At 63.8% G+C, this 19,595-nt stretch overlaps 3 protein-coding genes across 8 annotated transcripts in view; 1 reads left to right on the top strand and 2 right to left on the bottom strand.

Moving 5' to 3' along the window:
• TNRC6A (trinucleotide repeat containing adaptor 6A) overlaps positions 1-2,679 on the top strand; it is a 40,932-nt gene extending 38,253 nt beyond the window's left edge. For all 6 annotated transcript variants that reach the window (XM_053276185.1, XM_053276186.1, XM_053276182.1 and 3 more), the window contains one exon: positions 39-2,679. In XM_053276185.1, the coding sequence (XP_053132160.1) occupies positions 39-441 (403 nt within the window). In that variant the 3' untranslated portion in view covers positions 442-2,679. The remainder of the gene's footprint in view (positions 1-38) is intronic.
• Positions 627-14,280, bottom strand: LOC128336477 (basic proline-rich protein-like). The gene is made up of 10 exons (XM_053276187.1): positions 13,914-14,280; positions 9,107-11,488; positions 8,237-8,349; positions 7,576-7,634; positions 6,915-7,075; positions 6,401-6,563; positions 6,113-6,304; positions 4,641-4,871; positions 3,590-3,743; positions 627-2,793 (listed from the first exon to the last, which is right to left on the bottom strand). The coding sequence occupies exons 1-10, from the start codon at positions 13,957-13,959 to the stop codon at positions 2,719-2,721; spliced, it is 3,576 nt and encodes a 1,191-aa protein (XP_053132162.1). The 5' UTR covers positions 13,960-14,280; the 3' UTR covers positions 627-2,718.
• Positions 14,281-15,233: 953 nt separating this feature from the next.
• On the bottom strand, positions 15,234-18,822 carry NDUFAB1 (NADH:ubiquinone oxidoreductase subunit AB1). Its single transcript, XM_053275755.1, has 5 exons — positions 18,559-18,822; positions 17,769-17,891; positions 16,977-17,064; positions 16,267-16,376; positions 15,234-15,413 (listed from the first exon to the last, which is right to left on the bottom strand). Exons 1-4 carry the CDS (start codon positions 18,805-18,807, stop codon positions 16,285-16,287), a joined length of 552 nt encoding a protein of 183 aa, XP_053131730.1. The 5' UTR covers positions 18,808-18,822; the 3' UTR covers positions 15,234-15,413; positions 16,267-16,284.
• Between the last annotated feature and the right edge of the window lie 773 nt (positions 18,823-19,595).

Raw genomic sequence — 19,595 nt, 5'->3', positions numbered from 1 at the left:
CTCGGTAGGTGGCAGCTCCCTCTGTCCCTGTGTTCCAGGTGCGTCCTCGGGAACACGACCATCCTTGCCGAGTTTGCCAGTGAAGAGGAGATCAGCCGCTTCTTTGCACAAGGCCAGTCTCTGAGCCCCTCCCCTGCCTGGCAGTCCCTGGGCAGCAGCCAGAGCCGCCTGGGCTCCGTGGACAGCTCCCACGCCTTCTCCAACCGCAACGACCTGAACCATCACTGGAGTGGCACTGGGCTGTCCGGAGCCAGCAATGTGGGGGACCTCCACGCCATGTCCCTGTGGGGGAGCCCCAACTATTCCAGCAGCCTGTGGGGCTCCCTGGGCGGCGGTGGCGGTGGTGGCGGCGGCAGCAACCCCCGGGGCCTGGGCAGCCCATCCCCACTCAACGCCTTCCTCTCCGTTGACCATCTTGGGGCAGGGGGGGAGTCCATGTAGCCCCCTCTCCTTTTTTCAGTAAACAAAACTGTGACCTCAAAGCAGCACTAAGTTTGGATTCCCGTCCTGCTCCGCCCCGCCCCGCCCCTCTTGCAGCCTTCAGGGGTCACCTGTGGAAATGGTTACTTCGTGCACATTTTCCCCACTTTGTTTTAGCCCAAAACATACCAGTTTGAATACTTGAATCATGCAGGCCAATATTATAATGTGAAAAAAGTTATAGATTTACACTTCCAGATAGTGCTTATACATAGTTTTAAGAAAACAAAAGAACTACATAGAGTCAGCTTGCTTTTGTGTGTTTCATCGTGTGTGTGTGCGCGTGCGCGTGTGTGTGTGTTGGTGCTTTTTTGTTTTTTGTTTCTGCGACTTGCTGATAATGTTGGAGTTTGAGCTTGTTTAGCTTTGCACAGACTCGGCCTTTCTCCCTGCCCGGCAATATTCACGGCAGGGACCGGGGCAGGAGCGGACGGGTCGTGTCTCCGGGAGGGCAGCCGCTGGGTGCCTTGGGCCAGGGTGTGCCCGCTCTGCCTGGAGCAATGGTTTGCCGCTGTGCAGCCACCCTGCGGCAGCAAACAATCGAGTGATGAGACGAACCGAGGAGGCCAAACGAAAAGACTGTTGCACCTGTTTGCTCGGGATGAATTAAACTAAAGAGTGGAGCTCTGCAGTTTCTGAAACTGTGACCTGCAACCTCGCCTGCTAGCCCGGGCCAGGTCCTGCACTTTCAATAGGCTTTTGGTTGGTTGGTTTTTTTAATTTGGGGGGGGCTCCTGTATTGGGGCACTGCCTTGTTTACAGAAATGTTGCTTTGTTTATTTGAAAAACAATGTTTACTCTTCCATCACTTAAAAATATTTTTTAAAAAAACAAAAAAAAAAGTGCGGATGATAAGATGCTTTCTATCTCTGGGAATAACGAGCAGTGTTGGCCATGCTCCGTTTGTGTTTTCTATTCCCACCTCCTCAATGGAAGAGCATGGCTCTCAGGAAAACGAAGGTCCCCAGTACAACTCCTTGTAGTCATTTCTTATAGGAAAATTTAACTTTTAGCACTGATTACTACTTGCTCTGTAAAACCTCCTTCTGCCAAAAATAGCTTCAAATTGCTGGAGTTTGACATTCTGCTTTCTGATGCTGTCTTTTTAATAGTGCGGGGTGGGAAAGGGGGGGCTTTGCTCTTAATCGCTAGTTTTCCCCCCCCATACTTGTCAAGGCCCCCCTCCCCCCCCACCCCCTTTGTTCTCCTCGCTCTCATGCCCATGTCCAACGTTTAACCTTAAAGCTGAAGTAACTATGCAGACTGTAACCAAGGTATTTGGGCTTACAGAGTTTTGTTGTAAAAATTTTAAATGTTTAAAGTTCTTGCAAATACTTTTCTTGTGAAAGTGTTAAATCATCTTCCTCTCTCCTTTTTGCCACAAATGGTAGTATTATTGCCTGATGCTTGTTTAGTTGAAGGATGAAAGACTAAACAAGGATAAAAAATACATTTTAACTGTGCTGAAAGATGCGCTCATTTCATTGCCTTGATTCTAACTGTTGTGTCTGAAGATGCAAAAGTCACCGGTGGCTTTTTAACTGTTTACAAATAGAGTGTGATTGTAAAGTGTACAGGTGGGTTGTGTTCGAATTATGACGTTTCTCTGGATATTAATAAATCACGACACTTTGGGCTGCTTAGCGCAGAGCCGTCTTAGTCTGTGACATCCCTCCCTAAGCAGCAAGCGCACAGTGGGTTGTACGGGGAGGTCAGGAGGACTGGCCCAGGCCGCTCCCGCCCCCACCCCCCTCTCAAAAGGATGCTTGCAAACAGAGGAGGGTCTGGGGAAAGGTTTAATGTGGGGCAAGGCTCTGGCCCTGGGTGCCTCTGCTGCAGCTACTCCCGGCCGGCCGGCCTCCTTCCTTCCTTCCTTCCTTCCGAGGTGCTCCTTCAGCTGAGCTTGTCCAGTCCACTGTCCCTTTGCCAACTGGCCGGGCTCCTTGCCGTGGGGCTGCCAGCACTGTGTTCCTCCAAGACTCGCCTCTCCCTACTACTGTGGAAGTTCCACTGTCTGACACCAAACCAAAGCTCTCCCCAGAAGGTCGGCCGACGGTGGAGCCTCAGGACTTTGCATTGAGTAGAACTGACAGCGAGACCCCTGCGCGGCGGATCCACTTGATTGTACTGTTCAAGAGTAGGCAGCTCTGTCTCTGAGCTGCTTGTTGGAAATAAAATGTGGTTGGTTTTCAAACACTTGACAGCCCTCGTGTCTGAGTCTCTGTGGGAAAGCAGAGCCTAAGCGGTCCAGCTTCGCTCCAGGTTGACCAGTTCCATGCCCTCACAGTAGGAGTGAGGCCTCTGCGGCTTGTGCTGGGGGAGAGAGCGAGGAAAGGCCTGCATCCTCTGTGCACGGGGACTGCCCAAAGGATCTCGCCTCCCAGAAGCAAGGGGAAATGCCCTGCCCTTAATGGGGAAGCACCATGCAGAGGTGGGGGGGGAAGGACAGGTGGGGGGCTTCCCTTCCCATTGCAAAGGCTGAGCTGTCCCCCATAGGAGCAGAGGCTGGTCTGCACCACTGTACTTGGCCTCCAGCTCCCTCCGTCCCAGCCACCCCACCGCAGCAGGGCCCAAGTTGCACAGCCCTGGTCTGCACGGAGGGGCAGCAGTGCTGCCAGGTTTCAGGCAGGCGTCCCTCCCCGCCCAGAGAGTCAACCTGCAGCACAGATGCTCCACCTCGGAGCCATGGCCCCTTCCCCCACCCCACCCCCAGGGGAGCCAGACGATTCATGCTCTCTGCTGCAAGACGGAGTTCCCCAGTTCAGCTCTCTCCTTGGGCTGGGAAAAGGGGGGGCAGCCTTGCCTCCCTCGTGGTGGTTGAGCTACAACCCGTAAATTGTGGCAGCCAAGCCAACAGTGCCCATCCCTGGGCGCAAACTCTGCAGGAGGTGGATGGTGCCGCCATACCGGCCTGGCTTCATGGAGAACCGAGCGGGACCTCAGGGAGGCACATAACTGCACCCGCCAGTGCTGGGATTGGGGCTGTGCTTTTATGCCCGGGGGGGCCTGTGAGGGTCCTGGACAAGACCTGGCGGTGGGTGCCGCCTCCCGCTCAAGGAAGGAGGGCCTGCTTTTGAACCCTGAGCAAGGCTCTTCCCACTTGCCTTACCGCTTGCTGCCTGGAGAGCGTCTGGAGAGCAGGGAAGGGGCTCCACTGGATGGGCTCCATGGGCCAGCTGGAGACGGAGACCTCGCTGGCCTTCCCGGAGTCGATCATCGGGTCGTTCACACTGTTGGAGCTCATGTCCCAGTTGGAGCGCAAGCTGGAGAGCAAGAGCAAGCATTGGGGGCAGGGGGCCGGAGCTGGGCACCCGCAGCGCCCCCTGCCTAGTATGCACGCTCCGGGGGGGGGGGGGAGCAGGGAGCCAGCAAGCGGAGGGGAAAGGCAGCACCGCTGCCTGCGGAGAGGCTCAAGCTCGGCCACTCTGCAACTTCTGGGCGGAAGCCCAGCACCAGCGGATCTCTGTTGGCTGAGGCGGCTTTCGAATGTGCTTCCCGAGCGGCTCCTGGAGATGGTTCTCTGCTTGGAAACACTTTCCTTGGCCCCCAGACAAGCGCCTGCCTGGCTCTGGCCCGACTCTGAGCTTAGCCGGCACGCTGGAGCTGCCCGGGGCCTACCCCTGCCATGCATTATCCTGTCAGGCTGTTACGTGCCCAGCTCTACCTGATGAACAGCCAGCCTGCAGGCAGTGCAGCTCTCGGGCGGGGAGGGAGAGAAGCAACCCCAACCGCTGCCCGGAAGCAGAGGCCCCACCCCCACCCCCCAGCTTGTTAAGACAAATGGTGGCGGCTGCTCCCCCTTTCCGCCACTCCATCCCAGGTGCCTTCTGGGCTGGTGTTATTTTGAAGCATCGAGCAGGCGCGATCGAGTGGCAGGCCCAGAGCCCGGGGGCCGCACGCAAAGGCTGTGGTGGGCTGCAGGGCATTGCAGCCCTTGGCCAAGGTGGACTCCCGGCCAGCTCTCGTCACAAGCCCCTCGGGCAGGGGAAGCGTCTTGGGCTAGACCGCCCAATGGGGTAGGAGGTGGCCAGCAGGCCAAGCCGGCCCTGGCCTGGGCCCCCGCCCCAGCCATGAGCACCTTGGCCCCGGCCCCTCCCTCCCTCCCTCCCTCCCAGGGGCCGGTCTGTGCACCCAACAGGCCCTTCCTCCACCCGGCTCACCTGGGCCGGCCGGCCACACCCGGGCGGGGGCTGCCGCCCTGCGGCTGTTTGCAGCAGCTCTGGGTGGCCACACAGTCCTGGCAGCTGCAGCAGGCGGTGTCCAAGATCTGCAGGTGGAGCAGCTCCTCCGAGTTGCTGAAGGCTGGGTTGTCCAAATTGCTGGCTGCCGCCAGCCACGGCTCAGACCAGTAATGCGCGGACACGTCGTCCAGCCGACAGAAGCGCCGGTAGCTGGAGGGGAGGACCGGCCGGGCTCAGGCACGGAGCGGAGGGCCCTGCACGCCAAGGCAGGGGGCCTTTGTGCGGCGGGCGGGGGGAGCTGAGCGTCAAGGCTTCCTTGCCAAGGGAGCCCGGCTGGGCAGGCGTGGCTGCTGCTCACCAGCCAGCCGGGCCCCAGCGGAGGCGCAGCTCTCTCTGCTCCCCGCCAGCAGCTCGGGTGGCTCCCCTCTTTCCCGCACCAGCCAAGAGCCCTGCTGTCTGCAGGCTGGCCATCCCTCAGGTAGAGCTGCACAGGGGAGGGAGGGAGGGAGGAGCCCCCTGAGCAGCTGCTGCCACCAGCCAGAGGCAGCCGTGCCTCCCGGGGGCTCCTGAGGACCAGCCCCTGCTGAGCACCCGGAAGGGTTTCCCCGGCAGAGTTGAAAGGGACGTTGGCTCAGACTGGGGGCCCCACAGCTGCTCTTTGGGATGGAAAGAAGCCCGAGCTGGGCCAGTCACACCCACCCCGTCAAAGCCAGGAGACAAGGGGACCCCGTGCCGGGCAGAGAGACACACGAGCCAGAGCTGCCGAACGAAGCTGGATCAACACACGTCCTGCCAAGCTCTGGGCTCCCAACGCGATGGGAGCAGCAAAAGGGCACCCACAAGCCTTTCCCTGCAGGCACACCCCACCCTGCTCAGCGACACGCTCCACCCCACCCAGATTTCCTCTGGCAGTCGGCCAACAGCCAGCGCTGCCCTGCCGGGAGGAAACCTGGCCCCCAGCCCAGCCCCACACCCGATTCAAGGCCAGAGTGCAGGCATGCGGGTGGGGGAGGCACGGCCCTGGCCCCAGAGCCCAGCACTGGGGGGGGGCAGCAGCAGGCCCCGCTCCCCTCCGCCAGGGATGCTGGGTGATGACCAGCTTGCACTTGGGCATGGAGACCAGAGACCCAGCCCCTAGCCAAGATCCCAGGGGCTGCCAAGCTGTGGCTGTGGGACTACAGCCCCCATCACCCCCTGCTGCAAGGGCACCTTCTGCCACTCATTTCAGTCCTCCTCCTCCTCCTCCTCGTAGGGGGTCATCCTAAGAGGCCGGGGAGGAGCACCCAAAGAGGTGCCGCGGCCTCTGAGCAGCTGGGGGTGGGGTGGGGGCATTTGGGGGTGGGCAGGGGCTCCCCCTCCCGCCCTGCTGCCTGCAGGCGGGGGCCCGGCTGGGTCTCGGGCAGGGCAGGAGGGAGGCGCCCCCCCCCAGCGCCTCCGGACAGGCTCCTCACCTGCTCTTGGTCTGGTCTGCCCTGGCCTCCATCAGCAGCATCCGGACCCTGCGGACCACCAGGCTGGCGATGGCCGCCCCAACCCCCAGCAGGCTCAGCAGCAGGCCGCACGCCACCCCCAGCAGGCCCTGCTGGGTCACTTTGTAGCCGCAGCGCACGCCCAGGAACCAGAAGTCGCTGCCCACAGGGCACCTGGGGGGAGAAGCAAGGGGGCAGAGCCCTCCAGCAGGCGCCTGGGGGGTGGCAACCGTGCCCCCCGCCCCGCCCCGCCCCCGGCCCGGCACTCACTGGCAGACGGGGGTGTGGTTGGCCCGGTGGGTGCAGATGCCCTGGTTCTGGCAGTAGTCCCGGTGGCACAGGGAGGTGCAGACGGCTGGGGCCCCCTCCCCAGCAACACACTCGTAGCCCGCCTGGCAGGAGAAGAGGAGGGCGCACAGGTCCAGGGGCCTCTCTGTGGGGAGGCAGACGGCGCGCCGAGGGTGAACACCAAGGCGCCCCAGGGGGGCTGCTCCCCGCCCCCCCCGAGCCCCTTCCTCTGCTGCAGTGCCCCCCCCCACCACTGGCTCACTATTCCCAGTGCATGCAGCGGATGCCTCCTCTGTCCACGTGGGGGGCCGCCCCCCCTGGAATGCCCCCAGCTGGGGACTGCACCGAGCACCCCCCCCCCACTGGGGCGAGGCCCTTGAGGAGCTGGCGGGGCCTGCAGCAGAGCCCCCCCCGCCCCCCCCCCCAGCCCCCCCCGGCCTCTGCTCACAGGCCCAGCCCCAAGAGCCGGCCGTGCTCACGCCTGCAGGCCCCTCACCCAGGATGGCGCTGCGCAGCACCCTCCCGTTGGCCACCCGCCGCCCTGGTGGCAGACGCTCCGACAGCCACGACTGGTTCAGAGCCAGCCAGGAGCCCGCCGTCTCTGCCAGGAAGAGGGCGTCAAAGCCCACCACCACCACCACCACGCTGCTGCCCGGCCTGCGGAAGGAAGGAAGGAGGGCAGGGTGAGAGCCAGCCGCAGGAGGGCAGGCGGGGAGCTTTCCACGGGGGGGGGGGGTGTGTGCCAAGCAGGGAGGGCCCCCAGGCCGAGCCCGGAAGCGCTGCCCCTGCCGCAGCGGGGAGCCAACGGCCGGACACTCTGGAGGCCAGCTTGAGTGGATTTGGGACATGTGGCCTCTTCGTGCCATACACGGTTTGAGCTCCACAAGGCACAGAGGCCTGTGACCCTTGAGAGCAGCCCTCTGGACAGCCCTTCCGTGCAACCCATAGAGAGGCCCCCCTCTGTAGTGGCTGCCTCATATCTGTGGAACTCCATGCCACTGGGGACGACGACTCCAAACCTCCAATGAGCCAGCATTTGAGGAGGGGCCAAGTTGCATTTTGATATTCATCCTGGTTTTTTGTCCCAGCATCCTAACCCTCCCCAAGCCCAGGGACATGGCAGGCTAGAAACCCAACAAGACAGGCAGCACAGATACCGGATGCTCTTCACTTCCAGGCGCTGGAATCCAGGCAGAGAAGCAAAGAGGGGGGCGACCTGGAGAGGCAAGAGAGGAAACGTGAGATGCCCTGGAACCGGAGGCTGACGCTGCTCTGCTGGGCACACTTTCCATGGCGGTGAGGGGGGGGGGCTCCGGGAAGCAGAAGCAGCCCCCCCTCCTGACCGCCCACAGTCTGCTCTGGCCAAGGCCTTCCTGCAATACGGAGACAAACCTCCAGCATATCCCCACGTGTGCTCTTAAGTGGCGCAGCAGGGGAACGCTTGCCCAACAAGCAGAAGGCAGCCAACTTGAATCTGGCTCGGGTTTATTCAACAAAGTGAACTTGACAAATGGCGGTGGTGGTGGCAGCCGCTTGGATTGCAGCCCCCAGCTGAGTGTCCAGGGAGCCCAGCCGGTGAGCAAGGAGATGTGGCTCCCACCCACCCCCCCGCCGCAGCCACAGGCTCTGCCTCCCTTGGAAGGTCCTCCCCGGGTGCCCAAGTGCCCGCCAGGTGGAGGAGTCAGCCAGTCCACCGGCCGAATGCAAGCAGTGCTTGCCCTGCGTGGCTGAGCCTCCTTTGCCCAAGGGGAGGCCGCGGACTCTGGCAGCCGAGGAAGACCAGGCGCTGCAATGCCAGCCCCGCCGCGAGCGACTCACCGTCTCGTTGATGCCAAGCACGAGGCCCTGGTACTCAGGCGAGCGGGGATCCTGGAAGCTTCTGGGGAACGCCAGGGCCAGGGCCAGCTCGCAAGGGATATGCAGGAAAGCAGCTGAGGGGAGGAGAAAGAAGCCCCAAGGCCCAGCCCGGGGGGGGGGGGGAGCGTTACCTTCGCCAGGTGGGGGCAGCTGGCCCAACCACCCAGCAGGGCAGAGGACAGGCCGAGGAGGCGGCCAGGCCAGCTGCAGCCACGTGGGACGCCCCAAGGCCCAGCCAGAGAGCCCCACGGCACACCAAGCACAGCAGCCCCTGGAGCCCCCTGGCGCTTCTCATGGCACCCTCTGTGGCTTCCACACAAGCCCCCCCCCCCCCCCGCCAGGGCACCCAGATGACCCGGCAGCCCATCTGCTGCTTCCCAACGTGCTTCCTGCGTGTGCGAGTTCAGACCTGGTGATGCAGCAGGGAGTTCTGCTGGCAGGCGCAAAGGCCGTTGGGCCCCCTCCAGGCCCGCAGCCCAAGGACTCGGGACGCTTGCCAGAGGGCCGGCACTTTTCAAAGCCAGCCCCGCTGCTGCCGGGGAGCAGAGGCAGCTGCGCCTCCTCCTGAGGAGAAGCCACTAGTGGGGACTCCGGCCCCGAGCAATCGATCCCGGGCCAAGCAGAATCTCTTTCCTTCTGCTTCCTACCCAGCAAGGCTGGGGGGGGGCTTGCCTGGGAGCCCCCTTCTTGCCAAGGGACAAAGCGGGCCCCCTTGCAGCGGGGAGGCCAGTCTGCATTTCTTTCAGGCTTACCCTGAACGCCCCCAACCTGCGGCCTTGGCCTCCCCCCACCAGCCAGCCCCCCCTCCCCCGGCCCCCCTGCCCGACTGACCTTTGAGGAGGGGCAGCTGGTTCTCCACCACAAAGACTTGCTGGGCCCTGGGGCGGCCCTCCTTGGGCCCGGGCTGGGTGGCGGCCTCCTCCGGCACAGCGGCCAAGAGCCAGGTGCTGGCCACGGGAGGGTCACCCCGGCCGACGCTTCCTGCTGCGGGGCCTGGCACGGGCGGCCAGGTGTGCCAGCTGCTTCCTCGGGGCCCTGAGGTGGCCGTGGTCTCCAGGGGCCCCCGGCTGGGTGGGGAAGGGGTGGCCCCCCGCGCAGGGCTTTCCGTGGGGAGGCGGGGAGGCCTTCCCCACCGCCGCTCCCAAGTCCTGGCCGTGGGGGCCCCCACCGGCTGGGTGACTGGCAGCCAACCGGGCACTGCTGCTGCTGCTGCAGTGGCCCTGGGGGGGGCAGCTCCTGCAGAGGCCAAGCTGGAGGCAGGAGCCGTCCTGGTGGGCAGCAACTCGGGACCCTCGGAGCGAGCAGGATTCAACGCGGCCCCTTCCGTGGCGACCCCAGCAGCCGCCGAGCCTGCTGGGGACTCTCTCGGGCCGGGATCCTGGCGGCTGCCAAGGCCCCTTCCGGACTGCCTGCTCACGGGGGGCTCTGCCGTCGGGGGGGCGGGGCTCCCCAAGCCCCCCTCCCCTGCGGCCGACTGGCCAGCCCGACCAGGGGGGGCATCTGTGGGGGGGCCCTCCCCTGCTGCCTGGTTGCTGGGGAGATGAGTGGGGGCACTCTCTGCCGGGACCCACACGCTCTCTGCCGGACTGGCTGCGCTGGGAGAGGGACCCACACGTGCTGCCCGCCAGGGTGGGAGATGGGCCAGCCCAGGGCCGCCCTCCGTGACGGACCACGGGCTGGGGGGTTGGGAGGGCTTCTCGGGGGCGGCCCCAGACTCCTGCTTCTCTCCTGTGGGGCTGCCCCAGAGCTCCACTGGGCCCCAAGGTGGGAGAGGGCCTGGGGGACTCCGAAAGGGGGCCCTGCTGACAGTAGGCTGCTGCTGCTGCTGCGCCGTGCCCAGGGTTTGGCTTCCTTGAGAGGAGGAGCCTGCAGGCAGCCAACCTGGCCTCACGGGCAGCGTCCGCAAACGAAGCCCCGGGGCTGGGCTGCGGGCAGAGGGGGCATTCGCTGGGGGGGAGCCCGCCAGGCGCAGAGCCGCCCCGGAGGAGGAGGAGGAGGCAGGTGTCCCTCCGGCCGTCTCTGGGTCCAGGCTGGGTCTCTTTGCAGAAGACGAGGCTCCGTCGGCTGGAGGCTGGGCTTCCCGAGGGGCTCTGGTGCTGCCGGGCCCTAATGCTGCCGTGGTCCTGGGCTCCGAGGTGGCTGCTGGGCTCCCACCAAAGCTGCCCGCCGTGAGGCCCTCCTCTGTGATCGCCACCGGGCAATTCGAACCCGTGCTGGCCGCTGGGGGGGGTGGCAGGGCCGTGCCAGAGGGAAAGGGTCCTGCCACCGGCTCCGTGGCCTCTCGGAGGAGGAGGCCTGCCACCCTCTCCGGTTCCGCCCAGGCCTGGCTGCCCACGGCCTGCTGAGGGAGTGCCTCCGTCCCAGCCAGCCACGGGCGGCCAGTGCTCTGCTCCTGGGGCAGCCGCTGTGCCCACGGCATGGCAGTGGTGACCACATCATCCTCTTCCTGCCCCACGGTCTCAGGGGGGGTGAGCCCTGCCCACCGGGAAGGAGGCTTGGCCGGGCCCCTGACTGGCCGCCAAGTGGAAGCCACAAGCACCCCCGGGGTCTCCGGGGTGGGGGGGCTGGCCTCGCCCTCCAGGGCCCTCCGGCTGCTGGTTCCCTCCGGCCCCTCCTCGTCCTCAGCCGTGGCCACGTGGGGGGGGCGTTCACTCGCTGCAGCTGCAGCAGCCCCCGCCATGGCCTCCCTCCCAGGCTCCCGCTCGGTCCAGCTGCTTGCTGTGGGGGGGCTCGTGGCCTGCCAGCCCCCAGAGACCCTCTGGCCAGGGGGGCTAGCGGACTCCTCCGAAAGAAAGGCCAGGCCAGAAAGTGGTGTGGGCGGAGCCTTTGGAGGACTGGAGGCAGGAAGCCTGTGGGCATCGCTGGCGATGGAGGCCCTTGCCGGGCGGGGGGGCAGGCGGGCCCCTGAAGCCCTGCGGGGCTCCGCATACTCTGGGCTTCTGGCTTCCTGGACGGGGAGCGGAGTTCTCCCTCCAGCGGCTCCTGGAGCGTGGCCTTGTTGCCCGGCTGGAGCGCCACTTGCCATTTCTCCCGGGCTCGCCTCCCGACCCCAGGAGGCCACCAAGGTGCCTGGGGGCAGCACGGTGGGGGACGCAGCAGCTCCAGCGTTGGCCCCGGGACTCCAGGCGCCGCTGGGCAAGAGGCTCTGGAGCATCAGGGTGGTGCTTGGGCCTGGAGCGGGTGAGGCAGGCTCTTGCTCAGCAGAATCCAGCCCTGTGGTTGTGGGGAAGCAAAGGCGGTGATGAGCTGACTGGAGGAGAGGAGTGGGGAGCCCCCCCCGCCAGGTAGGAAGCTCAGGGGTCGGGGCTGGGCTCTGCATCTGGGGTGCAGATCTCACCCAGGGCTCTCTCTTGGGTCACAAGCAAGAAGATGACCCCTCAGGCCACCCCCCACACAGGCAGCACCAGGCCGGGTTCAGCGAGGAGGCTGGCATTCCCTGCGGAACAGCCAGCTGCAGGGCCCTCCCTATTTGGGTTGCCAACTGCCTTGCATTACGCGGGATGTCCCAATTTCCGGGGGAGACATTCTGCTCCTGTCCGGGACTCAATTTCTACTCCTTTTTGACTTATTTTGGGGTGGGCTTTTAAAAAAACGTTTAAAGTGCAGAGGGGAAGGCGGCAAGAACTCTGCACCCACCTCCCAAGCCATGACAGGTGAGGTCAGGGCAGGCGGGCTGCAATGAGGCGGATCGGGCCGATTCCAGGCCTCTGCTGCGCACGCAGGAGGGTCAGGCAAGCCAGGAGGATCCAGGCAAAGGAGCCATGTGGGTGACCCAGCGGTGCAGGGAAAGGGGTCCCTGGAGAGGGGGGGCCTCTGGGAATGCCACTTCACCACAGCACTCTGCTCAGGGTCCAAAGCTCCTGCTCTCTTCCAGAGAGGGCCTCCTCGGGATGCAAAAGGAAGCCGAGGCTTTGCGGGAGACGGAATGTCCAGGCCAGTTTCTAACACGGAGTCCTGCTAGCGCCAGTGTCAACTCTGTCTGCAAACAGGCCTGCTCTGGTTTCCTGGTTTCCTGGCCTCTTCGCCACCCCTGGTCGGAGTTTGATCAGCCTGCCCCCCACCACCCCACGCCCACAAGCTCAAGGGAAGAGAAATTATGAGGGGCAGGGGAGGAAGTGCCTCCGGGCCCTCCTCTCTAGGGGCCAGAGCCTAGCCACCAGGCGGGGGGTAAAGGGCCCGAGCTGGCCCCAGAGAGCCCCCAGCCGGCCATAGCATATCCCAGAGAGGCCCAATTAATTCTCCAAAGCAGGCAGGAACGGCGGCAGCGCACCAGATGCCTTGCCACCCCAGCATCGCCATGGCAACGAGCTTTCTGTGGGCACGAGCTGCTATTTCGACGCAAATGGCGGGGGGGGCGTGTGCAGAGGGAGGGCTTGGCGGCACCACTTCTGCTGTGGAGGGGCCCCCCCGGGGCCCTGCTGCACCCCCAGCCCTCTGCAGCAGGAAGCAGCAGCAACGTCAAGCCGGGGAAAGAGATACCTTGCTGGGGGGGGGCACCTGCAGCTGTGGAAGGGGAGGCTGGATGCTGCCTCCCGGCAAGGCGGTGGGGTTGTCTGCTCCTAGCTGCCCCCCCCCCCACACACACACCTGCCTCTTGGCTTGTAAATTGCCCGCTTGGCCTGCTCCCTGGGGTGAGGATGGAAGAATCCTCATCACCTGCTCCCAGGCCCTGTGTGTGCTACACAGGACGCTGGGAGCATGTCAGGGATATGTGCGGGTTAACTTGCCAATCAGCAGCGCATACATCTCCGCTGGGTTAGGGTTAGGGCATTCCAGATTCTCACTGGTGTAGAGTTCTGTGAGCCCCAGAAGCTTGCATACTCCGACAGCAACCTGTTTGTGCAAGGGGACGTGTCCTTTTGGCCCAGCCAGCTCATCCACACAACCGTCTCCTGCTCTGACTGGCAGCAGCTCCCTTGGCTGGGTAGCTCAGTGGCCCTCCCCCGCGTGCCAGCTGCTACCTGACTGCGCTCTCCCGGTAGGCGGAGGGGATGCTGGGGACTGCTGGCCCCCAGGAAGGGCCATGCAAGGGGGGGGGTCGTGGTCGGGGACTGACCCTCCCCGCCATGCACAGCTGCTCTCGCCTGCTCTGACCGCAGCAGCTCTCTCGGATGGCAGCGAAAGGTCTTCCCCATCACCCAGCAGAGCCGTTCTGCGGCGACGCTGCCGGCCCGGGGGTGCTGCTGCCGCCGCCGCCGCCCCCACCCCCGCCGACCTCCGAGTTGTCTCCCCCCCACGCCCGAATAAGCCCCCCCCCCCCTTCAGGCCACAAGCCGGGCTCGCTCGCTGCTGCCCGCGGCCAAAGCGCCTCGCCGCCGCCGCCGCCGCCTCCTCCCGGCATTCAGGCTAGGAGCTGCCCCTCCACCTGGGCGGGGGCACCTTCGTGCTGCTGCTGGGAGGCCCCTCGGCGGCGCCTCTGCCACGGACTCCCGCCCGGCGGGCCGAGGCAGCAGAGCGCCCCGGGTCCCCCGAGAGGAGGGCACCTCTGAGCCTGTGCAGAGAGCCCGGGCCTTCCGCCGAGGAGGAGGAGGAGGAGCGCGCCTCCCCGCGGCGGCGGCGGGCGAGCGAGGCCAGCGGGCGCCCTTGCCGGAGGAGGCGCCCCAAGCAGAGAGACTCGCCCCGGGCGGCTGCACCTTACCTGCGGCGCCGAGCAGGGCCAGGAGCGGCAGGAGGCGGCTGCCCATCTTGCGCCGCCGCGGAGGACGGACCGACGCTCGCTCGCTCGCCCGCCCGCCCGCGCTCCCTCCCGAGCCGCCTTCCACGCGCGCCGCCGCCGCCGCCGCCGCCGCCAGGAAGCTGCTCCCTCCGCTCGGTGCGCCACCGAGACCCGCCAGCCAGCGCGCGGCAGGCAGGCGGGGAAGGGGCAGAGGAGGAGGAGGAGGACGAAGTGGTGGCGGCCCCCGCCGCGCAGGGCGCCCACCGCAGGCAGCCCCTCTCTAGTCCGCACAGCACCAGCACGGCTCGGGCCCCAGCCAGGCGCATGCGGAGCACGGCCCGCCCGCGGCTCTCTGAGCATGTGCAGAGCGCCCCTCGCCGCTGTCGCGGATGCCCGCCCCTCTAGTCTGGCTGCCTGAGCGGGTGGGCTGGCGCCTCCCTCCCTCCCTGCCCGCTTTGCTGGAGCCTCGTGGCGGTGCGAAGGACTCGCCCTCCCGCGCCCAGCAGGAAGCGGCCATGCATCTCGCACACCCACACCCCCCCCCGCCACGGGCTCCGGGGCTGGCCCCATAAGCAGCAGCGCTCGCGCTGGAGAAGCCCAGCTCAGGGGGACTAGCTAGCCTCCCTCCCTCCCTCCCTCCTCCCCGTTTCAAGGCCGCAGCGTGCCCTTCTCTCCCCCCAGGAGCAAGAAGCCATCGGGGCGAAGGGCAGGCGGGGGCCCGGGTCCATTTCTCCTCCCAGGCTTGGGAAGGCAGAGCCCTGCAAGCCAGCGGGCCAGGAAGAGGCCGGCATTCTTCGAGGGCTGCTGCGACTTCAGTGCTGCCTTTCGACCGAAGTTTCCACCGAATGAATAAAGAAAGAGGGTCTCCTGCCCCCCAAGGGCTCAGTCTAAAAGGAAACAGAAGGCCCTGGGGGGATGCTGTGCCTGCCGGGCTGGCTAGGAACAGTTGCTCTCCCGAATCCCCACTTGGAAAGGGATTCAAAGGTGGGGGCGGGGGGCGGGGGCTACCTTATTCTGAGCCAGACCTTGGTCCAGCTTGCCGAGTACCCTCCACACTGCCTGGCAGCGGCTTCTTCAAGGCTTCAGGCAGGAGTCTCTCGCAGCGCTGCCGGGAGAGGCTGTCAGGGAGGGCACCTGGGACCTTCTGCAGGCCTGGGGGTGCTCTTCCGCTGAGCGATGACCCACCTCCTAAAGGGACCATCAGGCAGCGCTCACACGGGGTCTCCCATCCCAAAGCAGACCTCGCTTAGCAACGGAGACAATTCACGCTCACTGCCACAAGACACCCGGGAGACAGCCACATTGGTATTAGGATTTATTGTGAAGGCCAACACATATTTATACAACTTTAAATACAGCAGCCAAGAGATCTCTTCATCCAAGAGGAATGGTGATTCAGAAGGGCGCTGGGGGGTTGCTTGTCCAGGGGCCCCCCCTCCTGCTGACGTCATCATTGGAGCCCTCAGGGCAGAACAGAACTGCCTGTGGAAGGGAGCGAAAAGCCATCCTCTGTGAGGGGCCATCCAGGAACCCAGCAATGCCAAGAGAGCCGGAGCCGGAGAAGATTGCCACGAGCAGCCCCGGCTGCAGAGGAGCGCTGCTTTCCTTTGGCTGCATATCCTGCCTTTTCTTTGCAGAACAAACTTGTGTAAGTTTGCTCAGAGGCAGGAAAGCAGCTGGCCAAGAGGGGTCCCTCCCCCAGGGGGGAAAGGCCCCTCTGTGGCAGAGGCTCTCAAACATGGCTCCCCAAAGGCTGTGGGGCTACGGTCCCCATCACGCCCTGCCGGCGGCCCTTGCAGCTGGTGAGGACCCACATTTGAGAAGCCCTGTGGCACTGCATCCCCTCACCCCAGCAGCCCAGAACGGAAGGGACCAGAAGGCCACCCCGGCAGCTGCCCCCCAGCCAGGCCACCAAGCCCCACAAGCCCAGGGCAGCAGGCCCCACGACATGGCTCAGGGAGGGAAGCAGCCTCCTACCGACTTGAGCACTGGCCCATCTGGTTCCGGGCTGCCTCCTCCAACTGGCCCCCAGAAGAGAGGGGACGACGATGACGACGAGTATTTCTATCCTGCTCTTCAACCCAAGTTCACAAAGCAGCGAACAAGATGCCGCTAAATACCAGTTGCAGGGGAGCAAGGGCAGGAGAGGCGGCAAGCCCTCAGCCCCTCCCTGCTTGGGGGCTCCCTGGAGGGCCCCTGTGTGAAACGGGATGCTGGACGAGATGGGCCTCCTTGGGCCTGATCCAGCAGGGCTCTTCTTACGTTCTTACGCAAGGCAGTTCCCCACACCCCACTGGTCTATCACACGCTCTTTCTGGCCGGAGTCTCGACTTACTTAGCCTGGCAGAAACACTTATTCATACACGTCATTCTTATCAGCAATGTAGTCTACGATCTCTTGCGGACACATCAGCTTCTCTGCTTCCACATCTGGAATTTCAAAGCCTGGAAGAGATTTGGCACATTTAGTCCAGAACCAAAACGAGGCAGGTCCCCTTAGCAGGGCTTTTACCTGAAAGGTAAACAAGAACACTGGGGAAGAGACGGGGCGGGAATTTGTGGGAGTGCCTGGGGTGGGGAGGGGAGCCACACACAGAGAGACAAAGGACTGTCACTGCTGGTTGAGGAGATGCCGCCACCCACCCAACCCACCTCGAACTACTAGGGAAGGGGCTGGGGCTTAAGCGAAAGGCTCCAGGCCACTAGGGCAGCCAGCTTATAAAAAACGACTGTTGCGATGCGAAGCACAAAGGATTCTGGGAAACACTCTTCTGTAGGGCCGGGCTGCACAACTTCCGATTAGTGGCCACTGTGGCTAGGAAGGAAGGGAGCTCCAGCCCAAAAAGCACAGTTGGAGGGTCAAAGCTGGGCAGCCCTACCGTGGGGAAACTAAGCGGGTCCTGGTAAGGACGCGCACAGAAGGAGAGAGAAGTGGGGAGATGCCGGTGCAGTTTTCAGGTGTAAACCTCCTAGGAGAGAGAGGGGGGAAGACACACACGTGTGGAGACTTCATGGCAGGCCAAAGTGGCAGGACATTTACATTACCGAATTCATCTTCCATAGCCATGATTATTTCCACTTGGTCTAGACTGTCCAAGCCCAGGTCTTTCATGAAGTGGGACTCTGCTGTGAGCTGGAAAGACACGAAGCAAGCAAAGATACCACGAAGTGTTCAAAATCACCCTCCCGACATGAAAGGAAGGAGGTCCGTCACAGGGGTGGCCTGTCCCGATGAGCCAGAGGTTGCCAAAGGAGGCGCAGCTGCCTCTGCTTCCCAGAGCTCGATTTGCTCCCTCCTCTCCCACCCCGGCACTAATGAGAGCCATGCTGCCTATGGGAAAGATGCCAACGGAGCTCCCGGAAGCTGAGGCAGGGGCCCCCCCACCCCACCCCGGGAGTGTGAGCTGCTCCTGGTCAGTAGACAACGGTGAGGATGCTCAGGACTCCAGAGCCATCAAGGTTTGGCCAGCACCGCTCTCCCACAGCAGACAGCACACCACCTCCCCGCGTGCCCGATTTGCAGTTCTTCAGCAGCAAAGTCATTAACGGGAACCCCACAATGGCTGTCACAACAGCCTCCCCCCCCCCTCGGCGGCTGCTCACTCCCATTCCTCTTTGCTTTGGATGCCGACCAGATGGACCAAGCCAGAGACCTTGACTTTCTGTGCCCGTCACCTGCTGCAGCCACAGTAGGGGGCCTGTTTTGATGGGTGGCACATCTTGGGAAGATGGAAACGCCTCCTTCGGAAGGCCCCTTTGCTTCAGAGCAAAACACATTCACTGCACAAGCCCCCGCGATGCCAGAAAAAGAAGAGGGTCAAAGCCAGGCTGACTTACCTTCTCTGGGTCGATCTTATCGTACAGTTTCAAGACATAAAGGACCCGCTCTTTGATGCCATCCAGGGTCAGTGGTGGCAGGTCTGCATAGTGGCGCCACAGCTGGAAGAGCGCCCCCGTGGCCTGCAAGAGAAACAGAGCAGAGTCTCTCACAAGGAAGGAAGAGGTTCAGCGTCCTCCTGGAGATGGAGCCTGGAAGGAGAAACAGCCAGGAAACTGCTGGGGATGTGCACAGGCAGGGAGGCCACTCCGAGAGCACACCCGGGCACCCGACCAAAATGAAATACGCCTGCAGAGGAGGAGGAGGAGGAGAGATCCCCCGGGATCAAGGCAGAGTGTGTGCCCAGTCCAAGGTGCGGGGCTTCCCCCCAGGGGCCTCTGCCCTGCCCGGGCTGCTGCCTCACAGGTCCATCCCGCCAGCAAGACGGGCTCCCAGCCTCCTGCTCTTTCGGCTTTAGCATTTGGGGGGTGGACTTTTTTTTAAAGTGGGTTTTAAGCTCCCTTCTCTTTACTGCCATTGCTGCTGCTGCTGCTGCTGCAGCAGAAGGAACTGGCTGCCTAGGCAGCGCACAGCCACTTGTCAGGTAGAGCTGTGCTGACTGCAGGCGGGCATTCGTCAGGCACCTGAAGCACGGCCAGCCTGCAGGCAGCGCGGGAGGAACAGAGGAGGGAGACACCCGAGCTGCTGCTGCTGCTGTCGCCGCCGGGAAGCAGAGGCAGCGGCTCCTCCTTGGGCGCGCCCCCTCCCCGGCTCCCGCAGCTGCACCGGATGGACGCCTGCCTGCCTCACCTGCGGCGCGAGCCTCGCGGGCCCCGGGAGGGGAGCAATCCCGGGCGCCAAGCTGGCTGCTCCCGGCGGAGGGAGGAGGGGGCGGCCCCGCGGGGCGAGGTGGAGGAGGCGGCGGCAGCCGCGCCGGGCGCAGGCCGAGGAGGCGAGCAGGAGGACACGAGCCGCCATGGTGACCCCGTGCGGGCGCCTCTGCGCATGCTCGGCCCACAAGGCCCCGCGCCGTTGGGGGCGGGCCGGGGTAATCTGCATGCGTAGCCCCGCCTCCGCCGGGCCTCGGCGCCCAGGATAGACCTAGCCCGAGGCGCGGCTAGAGTGGCGCGCGGTGCGCCGCTGGCGGTCGCCTCCTGGCGCCCCTCGTTGGGGCCATTGAACTGGGCTGGGATGAATACAAACAAACCAGCGGGAAGTGGGGCGGGGGAGGCCGCCGAGTGTAAGGTTCACTGCAGCGAGTTAAAGCACTGCTTTTCAGCCGCAGATGTTGTCCTACAACTCCCATAATCCTTGGCTATTGTCCACTGAAGCTAGGGATCATGGGAGTTGTAGTCCAGAAACAGCTGGGGGGCTAAAGTTGAGCAGGCATGATTTAAAGGGAAGGCAGCCTTCGGAGGACTGCGGGTGGGGATCAGCCCTTCCCTTGCCAAGCGGGCCTATACTCCCCATCTGAAGGGGGAATAAATGGGGAGGGGGGAGACAGATGGGAAAGCAGACGGGGGCATGTTTTCCAAATGTTTAAAGGACAAAACCTCCTACCCCCAAGTTAATAAGAGCAGGAACTTGTCTTTGCTGGTGCATTTTCTTTCTTGTGGGAGGGAGGACCTGCAGCAGCCCACAGGTGAGTGCAGCTGCACTGAAATCCTGGCCACCTCCCTCCTCTGTCTTCTGCAGGCAGGCAGGCCTCACTTCCAGAAGATGAGCTTCTGAAATAAGTTGCATCATTGTTCTTTCTAGAAAGAGAACTCTCCACCAAAAACCACAAACAAGTTTTTTTCTTCCCTTAAATTAATTTTAATAGTACATTTAAGAAAATCTAGAAAAAT

This window comes from Hemicordylus capensis, chromosome 13, assembly GCF_027244095.1.
Source record: "Hemicordylus capensis ecotype Gifberg chromosome 13, rHemCap1.1.pri, whole genome shotgun sequence".
Taxonomy (NCBI): domain Eukaryota; kingdom Metazoa; phylum Chordata; class Lepidosauria; order Squamata; family Cordylidae; genus Hemicordylus; species Hemicordylus capensis.
The sequence above is the reverse complement of the archived record's forward strand: the minus strand, read 5'-3'. Positions and strand labels throughout refer to the sequence as shown.

What these genes read in the sequence shown, in the direction of transcription:
- LOC128336477 (XM_053276187.1), bottom strand. Translation starts at nt 13,959, where the DNA reads ATGGGCAGCCGCCTCCTGCCGCTCCTGGCCCTGCTCGGCGCCGCAG. An exon ending in GCTGCGCAGCGCCATCCTGG is followed by an intron (nt 6,564 to 6,914) that starts GTGAGGGGCCTG and finishes GCCTCCCCACAG; the next exon opens with AGAGGCCCCTGGACCTGTGC. An exon ending in GGTGTGGCCGGCCGGCCCAG is followed by an intron (nt 3,744 to 4,640) that starts GTGAGCCGGGTG and finishes CTTGCTCTCCAG; the next exon opens with CTTGCGCTCCAACTGGGACA.
- NDUFAB1 (XM_053275755.1), bottom strand. Translation starts at nt 18,807, where the DNA reads ATGCAGATTACCCCGGCCCGCCCCCAACGGCGCGGGGCCTTGTGGGCC. An exon ending in CCGCGAGGCTCGCGCCGCAG is followed by an intron (nt 17,892 to 18,558) that starts GTGAGGCAGGCA and finishes TTTCTCTTGCAG; the next exon opens with GCCACGGGGGCGCTCTTCCA. An exon ending in GGCTATGGAAGATGAATTCG is followed by an intron (nt 16,377 to 16,976) that starts GTAATGTAAATG and finishes AATCTCTTCCAG; the next exon opens with GCTTTGAAATTCCAGATGTG.